Genomic DNA, 11,901 nt, shown 5'->3' on the forward strand with positions numbered 1-11,901 from the left:
AATATTATTTTAGACCTGTATAAAATTACTCTTAAGACCTCTCAGGACATTTTCTACTTTAATATACATATATCTATATCACTGCCGACATATTTCACAAGTTACTCTTGTTATTTTTTGTTTGTTTCAAATATCAACAGCATTGCTATGAAATGTAGGCATGCGTTCTGCTTTAAAAACAGTTCCCAAGTAAGTACTATTTTGACAGAAGGACAGAACTTTGAAGAAGTGCAATTCTTTCCAGACTATAAAAGTCCCGTGATACACAGCGGATAGGCCTGTCCCAGCAACAAATCTACAATTAGCGGAGATCGAATTGGTGGTTTTTCTATTCCCCCCCAGTTTACTTTCCTCAATGCCCAAAAATAATAGTGCCAAATTACAAAATGGAGTATACGTTTGAGGACAAAACTGTGTATTTTGAATGGCATGCTTTAAAAAGAAAAGTCAGTCCCCCCCCCCCCCATAAGTCAGACAAACCGGCCATCGCTTGATAACCTTACACTCCAACAGGATCACACAGATCTCTCGCTGCAGCTAGAGGGTTTTTAAAGTTCAACACTTACACTGCCTTCAACCAACCGCGGAGCAGGGCTTACATTTTCCCGCTGTACCCATTTTTGGCACAGAGAGCACTTTAGACAAATCCGCCACTACAGAGGAGAAACAAGAGACAGACAGACAGGAGGGCAGGGGTCTCTAGATGTCTATCCGGGAGTGCAAGGCGCTGTGTTTGCTGTCGTGGTCCCAATAGGAACAGTGCATCATGGAGAGCTCGGCGGGCTGGCGGGCGCAGGCGAACTGCAGGCCGGCTCCGTTGGGGGCCGGGGCGGCAGGCGGCGCGGGGCTGGCGGGGCTGAGCTGCTGCGGGTGGTGGTGATGGTGGCTCATGCCGTTGTAGGAGTTCACCATGCCGGGCAGGGCCATGCCCTGCACCCGGGAGTAGGGGCCGTAGGAGGCCGGGGCCGACAGTCCTTTCACGTTGACGGGGCTGACGTTGCCGCCGGCCAGCTGGCAGGAGGCGTAGGACATCGGCGCGGGCGGCTGGGCCAGTGGCCACGAGTTGTTCATGAAGCCGGACTGCAGGTACTTGGGCGGGGAGAGGTAGCCGTAGCTGTCGCTGCTGAAGAGGGTCTTGCCCGGCTGGAAGTGGGTCGGGGGCGGCCTGAAGGGCCTCTTCATCCTCCGCCGCCGTCGGTAGTTGCCCTTCTCGAACATGTCCTCGCAGGCCGGGTCCAGCGTCCAGTAGTTGCCCTTGCGCTCGCCGCCCCCCTCGCGGGGCACCTTGATGAAGCACTCGTTGAGGCTCAGGTTGTGGCGGATGCTGTTCTGCCAGCCCTTCTTGTTCTTCTCGTAGAAGGGGAACTTGCTGATGATGTACTGGTAGATGCCGGACAGCGTGAGCCGCTTCTCGGCGCTCTCCCGGATGGCCATGGCGATCAGAGCTACGTAGGAGTAGGGGGGCTTCTGAGAGGGGTCCGGCTTCTCGGCCCCCTTCTCCGGACTCAGCTCGTCCTTGGCTCGCTCGGCCTCCTTGCTGGCGTTGGTGTCATGAGCCATCAGGGCTACGGGGTCCTCCTCGGGGTCCTGGTAGCTGGCCATCATGGCACCCAAGTCCACTCTTCTTCCCAGGGGGAAAAGAACCAGCTTTCCTGCTTGCTGGGCTGCTTGAAGCCCAGTCCCACCGGCAGAGGCTCAGTCAGTCCCTTCTTGGTATTGATCTGGATCAAACTTGCGCCCAGAGCCAGCTGATACTCAGAGCCCCTTTCCCTTAGGAGCTGGTAAAGTTTCTCTCTTAGCCCTGCCTGTTTTTCAAGAGACAGCAACGCGTCTCTGGCTCCGGAGGCTCAGATTTCCAATGCACTCAAGGACTTGCTCTTTTCTGATTTGTAAGTTCCGCTTTCGTCAGGAACCCTTTCCCCTATAGCGGGGGAGCCAGCGAGGCACGGTCGAGTTCATTTCTAATTCGTAATTAAACCCCAGTGATTAGCCTATTAGCAAAAGGAGAGAAAGAGTGGGTATTAAACTGAAACAATCAAATGGCCACGTATATTTAAATTAAACGTTCTCGATCTATTAACATATTTCACATTTGATTTTTAAGAAATCTTCTCGCAACTTTCTCTGCTACAGTTTTGAATAATTGTCTCAGATGGAGATTTTGAGGAAGTCCTGATAGACAGAGATGATCTCTCAGTGAAAGGTGGATAAATTATTACCCAGATGTCCAGTTAAGTGAGGGGAAAATGCTAAGTACTATAGTAACATGAGGTTCTGAAGGCTACCATATTATCAGCAGTAAAAGGAAGCTACCAAATTTCATTGCAAACCTACCACGTTATTTGGGTTTGGCTGGCACAGGCATTCATTTTAGCACCAGGGAAGTGAGCTCAAACATGCCTACTGTGCAGTAAGCTGCAAACTTCCACTCCCAGCCTAGAAACCGAATCCACAGCCCTACACTGAAATCAATAGCTGTAAGTGGGAACTGATTGTGATACAGGGTACTCTTTCCCCATTCTCAGATGTCTATGTCTATATATACATTTGCATTTATACTCACTAGAGTCCTGGCACAGTGCCCAGATAACTGATTACAGTCGAAAAAAGTAAAAAACAAACAAAATCTCAACCCACACCTGTTAAATCTGTTGCACAATAAAACGGGGCTCGGTTCTCGCAGCCCTTCTACACACGAGTAAAAAACACGGAATTAAAAGAGTAAAGGCTGAAGGATCGGGTCCAGGACGGAGCAGGGCTTTCTTCACCCAGAGCATAAAAATGTGATCGAAAACAGACAGCGCTTGTTTACCTACAAACCCTAAAGGGCCCCGCAGATGAGCGAACAAAAGGAGGCTAGGAAGGGACTGGGGGGAGATTATAGGGTGGAATCTTTTCTGGGAGAGATCCAGACTACACAGTTGAACTGTTTTCTCCCGGTTAACTGGAATTTTCTATGTGCCTTTGACATTTTTATCTCCCTTTTTTATCTTCAGGTAAAGCGACTCTGAGCAGCAAGAAGGAAGCGTGCACTGGCCACCCTGCAGAAGCGTCTCAAAGGTATTGTACAAAAAATAGTCGGTCACGAAGGCTGCTCCATTTGCAGTCGCACAAATGGAGGTGGATTACTTAAAACGTTATTTTGTGATGACTTGCAAGCAATTATTCGATTTGGTTCTAAGGAACAATGCAGGAGGACTCGCCTGCTTATTTTCTAAATTCGAGGCTCCTTGTTGCTCCTTCGCTGCCATTTTAAATATTGAGCCGTCATTTATAACTACAGCTACCTGTGTTTACAAACTTCGGCTCTCCTGAACCAATCCTTGAAAACTAGGTTGTCCAAAGAGTGTGCGCATCAAAATGCGAAGATCTGGTTAAAAATAAGTGCATATGTTTTATGCACATATTTAATTCTTGCTATGAGCTTCCTTTTAACTTAGAAAACAGTGACCTTGCAGAACTTGCTCGGAAAAACTCTCGGTCTCTAGTGGGTTTTCCCGGAGTGCAGGATTAGTGAGCCCTATACTTAACCATCTCGCAGCTTCCCCCAATTCCACAGGCTCAGGATGCTACGGAGCATCTTTCTTTATAACCGCAGCGTTAACTTTCTTGAACTGAAGACACGAAGGGGAATCACTGCAAAGCTCCGTTTCCCTCCAGCCGCCGCGGGTTTGCCACATCATTTTTCGTAACCACATTTGTACCCTGGAGGATTGCAGTTCTTCAAGAGCATATATTCCTGCACGCGTCTAGTGTGTAGCTCCTGATATATTTTATAATTACATCTATAGAAATGTTTATCTGCATCTCTAGATTTCTCTGTACTCACCTATAGACCGCCGTACATGTACACACACCCTTGTGTATGCTGCCATTCATAATATAGACACACGAATGCCAGTCTATGTACAGATACATTTAAAAAACTCAGAACAACATTTCAATACAAGTATAAAACATTCAGTATATATACACAAATTATATTACACATTTTCAGGAAAAGATATGATCTTTAAAAACTGTAATCCTGCTGAGTACAAATGTGGTTACGAAAAATAATGACACAATATATTTACATAAGTATAAATATATATACATATATGGGGAACGTATATCGTATGTGTGTATATTTTATATCTACATTATATACACTTGGCTTTTCTTGAACGCCGATGTGTAGTTAATATAGAGAAATAACATTAGCGATTCATTTCCTAATTAATCGCCCACGTGCATCTTCCCAAGTAAACAAGCCAAGATTTTCCATTAGGTTAAAACACGAACATTCTTTGTATCCAAGGGAAAACGAAGCTGGGAGACAGCTGTGCGTTCGGAGCACTTAGGTTTGCTGCATGGGGATTCTGTGTTCACTCGTAGAGGTCTCTTACTCTCTGTGGTGTTTGGGCTATCTATTTCTTCTGACCACCCATGCAGGCCTGCTTGCTCTTCCTCGCAGGCATTTCCGCAGCCAGAGCTGGTGCAGGTGTAGCAGCATTGTTCTGTGTGTCATCACCTCCTCCAAATTGCAGATTCCTCCCCTTTCTGCTCTTAAACTGGGCGCACGGCTCTTTTAAAGGATTCACTCTGTGGAAGAGGAAACTTTGCTATCCTAGGTATTTCTTTTTTGACAGCCTCACCAAGTGGGATTTAAGATCAAATCGAGCGGTAGACTCCTAGTACAGAAGTAGGAAATGTGCAGCAGGTTTCAGTAGCAGAGAAGGTGAGTATATTGTGGTCTGCCCAGAGTATTTGCCTGCACCCTGCTAATTAAATGTTGCTATTAAACCCAGGCACTAGGAGAGAACAGAAATTATTTGTTTCGTGCTGTTCACTCAAATCTCACCAGTGTCAATTAGAGCCTACTCGGAGACAAAAACATGGTAATAAGTGAGTCGTTCAGCTTTTTTCCTGGACATTTTAACGCTATAATTAACCGAGATCTAAAATATTAGAGGCTTTTACGGTGATTGCTAGGAATGTGTCCATTCTGACAACACAAGAGAAATGTAAGTAACACAGAGGCTTTCTACACCATTGACATTTAAACAGGGAGGTTCAGTATGGAGTTCTGCCCACGCGATCAATGTCATGTTGCAGCTCAGAGAGCACAGAACTTCAGTTTGAATATTCGTATGTCTGTTTCAGTGTCAACTGAATTGATGATGATCACAGATAGCCAGTTTCTTTACATTGTCACTTTCTAAGCCCTGTGTAATTGTAATAAACTCAGACAAAACAAATGAAGAAATACACAGAACAATTTCCCTGGGCAAAGTTCAAGGTATACAGTAAATGTACGGGGGGCGGGAGCGGACTGAAGGCAATTTATATACTGAAATATTTGCAAGGACCTGATTCCGCTCCCTTAGAGCGAGTGGCAAAACTTTCATAGACTTCAATGGAAGGATCTGGCCTCGGTTCCGTGTATCTTTAAATTATATTACTGACTATCAAATCTTCATTGTAAGGTGTAGAGCATTGGAACGATATTGATAAGAAATTCCCTCCTAGAATGAAGCCACAATTCAGGAAACGGTGAAAAGGGAAATCACTTTTATTTAAATAACCCTGTCTCAGGAAATATTACTTACTCTCAGTCAGAAGGATTGACAGAGACTGATTTATTCTGGTGAGAAAAAGTGTTATATCATATTTGACCTGGATCAGGATATTAAGATCGAATCTGGTGTAAATTTAAAAATAATCTGACACACGATGACAATCAAAGCAATTCGCAAGAATCGGTTTTTAAAAAGACTTTCTGGTTTTCCTGTAGAGTTTTTAAAATATTCTAACTGTTCGGAATTGCTAAGAAGTCGCAAGCAAGGAATCGATTTAATTGATGGTTTATGCTAAACACAAGATTTAAAACCCTTCAGCCTGCGAAATTACAATCCGCCGACAGGCAATGTATGTAGCCAATCACAATGCGTCCATTTTAAATAAAAACGCTTTATTGTATAGTGGAAATTTGCACAGGCTGTGTCTCTGTCATTACAAGGAAATGCTTAAATACAGACAAATGTAGCGCAATTAATAATTGTGCCCTGAATTGGTTCTAAATATCTATTTTCTTTTCTCCTAATCTGGAACACAAACCACAAAACACTTGGAATGCCGAACAGGAGTGTACAAACTGCTGAGATTAACGCCAACGCCGCTTTTGATGGACAGCAACGGATTTAGTCTCTAAATAAAATGCACTATATTTAACTTGGAAACCAGTGCCGAAAAGCGGCTTGCAAGAAGGCAGATGGGATGTCTATTACATTAAAATCGGGTACCGCTGTTTTTAATAGACAATCGAATATATCAAAGCGATTTTTGCTGAAGTCTTGAAGAACAGTTACTGCAGTTCACAAACATAAGGGAAAAAAGGCAACACAACATTGCCATTGATTGTAAGTAACATAGCGGTGAATGTAAGCAAAGAACGAAGAGGTCACTTTAATACTAACATTTCAACCTGGATACTTTATTGATCTGATGAATTACATTACCTCTGATGTTACGGAATCACAGCCTAAATACCAACAGAATGTATTATAATGATCACACACAGATGTGTACATACAATGTACGTATATGATGACTGACATATTCTTGGCGCCCTGCAACTACTGGTAAACATATAACACAAGATACCAGCATAGAATTTAATATTAAACCAATGCAGAATAAATTGAATAGTAACAATCAGCTAAACCAAGCTATGCTCTTCTTTATATACTCACCACTGTATACAGACAGAATGGATGTCTGTATGGAGTTTTTTTTAAAGTGTCCAGTGAAAAACTATAATTTAACTTCTTTTTGTTCTTTTTAAGGAATCCCTCTCAATAGTCCACGTTACAATTACTCTGCCCCCATCAAGCCAGAACGAAATGAGCTGTATGTAAGCAAAGAGAATGACTCCGCGAGAGCTGGAAAACTCTCTTATTGCTACCCGAACAGGGACAGGTTAAAAAGCCTGTTTGTTTATTTTCTAGACCCTAATCCGTTTATGTTGTCTTTCAGTGTCCCAGCTCAAAGGTATATATGCATGGTTAGCATGGGGAGTTTTAACTTTTACCAGGCACAGCATTAAGTAAACAGACCTTTTGGGTTTGCTCTACTCTGAGGAGAAATAGGCGGTTACGATACAAGGTCTAGCAGTTAGACAGCAGAAAAGCCATGCATCTGTTTTAATATTAAATGGATGTAGTCCTTGCTGTTCAGGTACTTTTCGTTGACAGAGCAGGGCCTGATCCTGTACTTCCTGAAGACAGCGGTAAAACTCTCACTGACTTCAAGATCAGACCCTCAAAGCTTTCTGCTTCCTGCCCTCACTCAGCTAAAAATGAGATTGCTTTCAAACACTGACCCCTAGAAAGATGAAAAGAAAGGGAATGTGATTCACATCCCTTCCAAATGGAATTGCCCTTATGTTTCAGGGCCTTAAAAACTTATTTCCTATGTTCAGCATAATTACTAAAGCACCAAGGCAATGAGAACAATCTTGTTACAATTGTAAGTATTTCTAATCCCCCCCCCCCCAATAAAGATGTACTGCATTATTTTAAATCCCTGGATTATTTGTTCCAAAAACAATTGTAGAAAAAATAATATTTGCATGTAAACATGACGTTTTATGGACTGTTCTCTATACTAAAAGTAATGAGAATCAAAGAAATATAGTGTGGGAAATAAATGAAAGTATTTTCTGGCATGAATAGAAGTTCATCAGTTTTAGCTTAGTCTATTAAAATACATTTGAAACCCATTCTAAAAAGCTATTTTCTCTTGTCACATATAAGAAGTTAGTCCCATATATGTAATCATACACACACAGTCTCATATACACACACATAGACATAGACACACACACTTATGCATAAACACGCACATATATACATACATGAGCTTATATAATACATACAAACTTCATGGGCACATCAAGATATGCATGCAACAAAACTGAGTAACCATGTGATTCTATTGCTGTAACCATTTCCCAACCTTACCCACTTTCCCCTATTGCTTGTTATTCTCTCCCCCTTGTAGCACATCTAAAATAAGGGCCTGAGTCTGGAAATACTTATTACCAGGAATAACAGTCCCACAGATTTAAATGGAACTACTCATGTAAGGACAGTTACATGCTATGAATTTTCAGGATCGGGCCTTTCACCTGTAAACTCTGTGGCTAAGAACTTTATTTAGTGTCTTTTTATTTGTTCTGTAAGTCACCTTACACACGTTGGTGCTGTGCATAAACAACAATCATGCATTCCTTGTACACCCAGAATTCCCACTGACCTCCCCGAAACTCATTTTCTAGCATTTAATAAACCTTCTCTCTGGAATTATCTTACTTGATGTGTGACAGCAGCACAGAGACATATTCACATAGAAAGTGTCCTCTCCTGCGTGAATGAGTTTCATTGTCAAAAACTTGAGCAAAAGTGAGAGTATTCCACAGCCAGGGATTTCGTTTTTCCTTTAAACTGTGAAGCTGAAAGGTCTAGCAGCTTCAAACTTGTTTTCACAAGCTCCCAAATGTACAAGGATTTCTGCATTTACTGGAAAAAAACAAGCACTACACAGGAACATGATGGCCATGCATCCATAATGCAGGCTTCACGAGGAACAGAATAATTTTATTATGAACTGGACTGAAATCATATAGAATGAAGGGTAATTCAAGAGGACCCATGGGGAAATCACAAACGGGCTTGATTCTGTATTGATCCCAAAGGGAGTTTTTGGTGCAAGGAATGCAGGGTCAGGCAGATACTAAAGAGCACAGATTTCCCCTTGAATAAAGTCTAAACTCCAATATACAGTATAAAGATACTTTGAACGGTCCCATTTCATTTGGGGCCTGTCCCTACTCCCACTGACAACAATAGGTGTTTTGTCACTGATGTCAATCGGAACAGGATCACACCTTTTTCCTTTATACATTCCCACTCTTCTTTATTTTTGCTTCTTATCCCCTAGTCTGGGCTGAATTCTTCACCACAGCATATTCATGTTTAGAGCACTGGTCTATAAAAAAACTGCATGTTTCACTTCACCATTTGGTAGTTTATTTCTTTCATCTGCAATCACAGCCTGATCCAAGGAAAGCTCTTGAACTCACACCATCAGTTACATGATGAAATGCAAATAGTTTCTTGTGGTATTAAATGGCAGCCCACAGCAGAGTTCAGGTTGGTTGTTATGGATTCACTAGTTACAGCTCTGCAGGATAATCCTAGGTTACTGCCATCCTGCAGTCACTGGCCTACAGGAATGTTGCAAATAAAAACAAACAAGTTAGCCTCCCCTTTTAGACAAAGTAGAAATTATGTCTGTTTAGGAAGTTGTACAGGTTGCATGTATCAGAGCGTGACAACTTGAAAGGCAAGCTGATCTTTCTACTGCCTAGATATCAATGCTCAGACATTTTTCTACAAAGAGTTTATCAAGCACTGAGTCCAAATAAAATAATCATAACAGCTCTCTGGTGTGGGGATCATCTTAAACCTGCTAATTAATAATGTTTGACTGTAGAATGAGATTCTACTGGGGTGGTAGCTCCACTATTGTTATGACTGAGACCAGTTTAGTGTTGAACAGTCAATATTTCTAAATGCTCTAAAATCCACATGCTCATGTGGGTTGTCTTGCAAATTTCTGTGCCCCATGGGGATCCCTGGAGAAGTGGTACACATTTAAGATTGTTGGAGCAAGGGATTCCTGTGATGCAGCCCCTCTAACAAAACTGATGTCCAAAATGTCTTCTTCTTTTTTTCAAACACCTAGCTCTTCAACTATAGTTCTGATCCCACCCAAACTCCTATCACCTGCTCTGTACTGATTTCAGCTAGTGTCCAGCACTCGTTGACACTTTGGGGAAGCAATAGTTAAAAAGTTCATCAGGATAAAATTTGGATCTCCAATGTGGCTCAAGGCAATCTGATGAGCTAGGGAAAGTAATTTACATATGTAGAGCAGGATGGGGACTCTATTGCAAGCCAGAGTGTTTGCTGACTGCCTGTTGTCAGGGTAAGTGCGTGGCTCCAAGTGAGATGCTGTGGCCACCCAATCTGAGCACCACCCATGTCCTGTGAGCTTGTGTCCTGCCCCTGGCAGCTTTCTGAGAATGTTTGTTGTGCAGATTAGCGGCTCTCTGCTTGCATTTTGCAGGGGACTCCTTGAGAAATTTTGCTCTGAGAGCAGAAATTCTTATTTAAGAGCCAATATTTCAATAGGCTCCAAAATCCATACTCATTCTGATTTTTTAAAAGAAATATTGCTATAATATCCACAAGCAGAGTGAGACTTAATTGAAAATTAATATTCCACAATTGGGGCTAAGGTAGACTTTGGTGGAGGAAGGAGAACACCCATTGAGATGAATAAGTCATTTCTCACCTTTCAGAGCTCTTGTGTCAGGCTGCATTCACCTTCATCGGGTTTCTGATTCACCTGAGAACGGTCCATGGAAACTTCTCTGATGCAGAGGGTTGTTCAGAGCCCCTTCCCCCTGCACTAATCTACACAGCTGTCCCTAAGGCAAGGAGTCCCAAACTCTTTGCTGGCACAACTCCATTTTAATGAAGTCCTTCCCCCAAACAGCCTGGAGGATGCCATTCTGAAGAGCAAAATGGCATCCTCCACACAGTGTGACCTTGCACACACCATACATGGGAGGCCAGGCTTCATGGAGGAAGCCATTTTGCTCTACAAATGCCATCCGCTGCACAGTGTGACCTTGTACATATGGTGTGTGGAAGGTCATGCTGTGCAGAGGATACCATTTTGTAGAGCAAAATGGCATCTTCTGCACAGTAGGGATCTCCACAAGCCCCTCCACTGAATGGGGTCACGACCCAACCATTGCCCTATGGCTTGGACTATACTAAAATGTTAGGTTGACCTGGCTACGTTGCTTGGGGTGTGAAAAATCCACACCTCTGAGTGATGCAGTGAAGCCAGTCTAATCCCTGGTGTAGACAGTGCTAGGTTGACAGAAGAATTCTTCCATTGACCTAGCTACTGCCTCTTGGGGAAGTGGATTACTTATGCCGATGGAAGAACCCCTCCCATCAGTGTAGGTAGTGTCTACACTGAAGCGCTATATGCAGTTGCCGCTGCGCTGCTGTAGCATTTCAAATGTAGGCAAGCCCTAAGACTATATAGCTACACTAGAAGCACTTTACTGATGTAGGTATACTGGTATACTATACTGGCAAAGCACCGTGGATGCACTTATACTAGCAAAACTGCACTTTACTAGCGTAGCTTATTCCACCCTCCCTTGAGCACAACAAGCTATACTGGCAAAACCACAGTTTTGCTAGTATAGCTACATCTACTCTAGGGATTTTGTCAGCACAGCTGTCTGTCGGGGATCACACCTCGTCACACCCCTGACCCACATAGCTATGCCATCAGAAGTCTGTAGTCTAGACGCAGGGCAACACAGTGAATGGCAGTTTGAACGCATGCAGACAAACCAGGGAATACAATTCTGTGGGCTATGACAACACACCATACAAAAAGGCACATTTATTTAGCCATTCATCATGTCTGCTATTATTGGGCAGCCCTAATTGAAACATACTTAACAGTACATCCCCAGTAGCTCTTGCCAGCTCCAGGTGGAAGAGTTAAGGTTGTGGAGTGTGGCTGGTGTGTACTTTCATTCTGTTTTTCCAGGTTTTCATACATTTAAATATAGATGCATTTAATGTTCTGGAAGAGCATGAGGCATCGTCAGTGAACCCTGACTCTGCAGGCATGTCTACACTATGGAGGCTACAGTGCCACAACTGCAGCACCATAGCGTAGATGCTTTCTATATCCTATATAAATGGAAAAAACACGCTCGGAGTGGCTGTAGGTAAGTTGACAGAAGAATTCTTCTGTTGA

At 43.0% G+C, this 11,901-nt stretch overlaps 1 protein-coding gene across 1 annotated transcript; it reads right to left on the reverse strand.

Annotated features, from left to right (window-relative positions):
- Positions 1-699: 699 nt before the first annotated feature.
- On the reverse strand, positions 700-1,605 carry FOXL2 (forkhead box L2). The gene has a single exon (XM_024206765.2). It carries the CDS (start codon positions 1,603-1,605, stop codon positions 700-702), a length of 906 nt encoding a protein of 301 aa, XP_024062533.1.
- Positions 1,606-11,901: the final 10,296 nt, after the last annotated feature.

Source organism: Terrapene carolina, unplaced genomic scaffold (genome assembly GCF_002925995.2).
Source record: "Terrapene carolina triunguis isolate 2854851 unplaced genomic scaffold, T_m_triunguis-2.0 Scaffold88, whole genome shotgun sequence".
NCBI classification, from domain to species: Eukaryota; Metazoa; Chordata; order Testudines; family Emydidae; genus Terrapene; species Terrapene triunguis.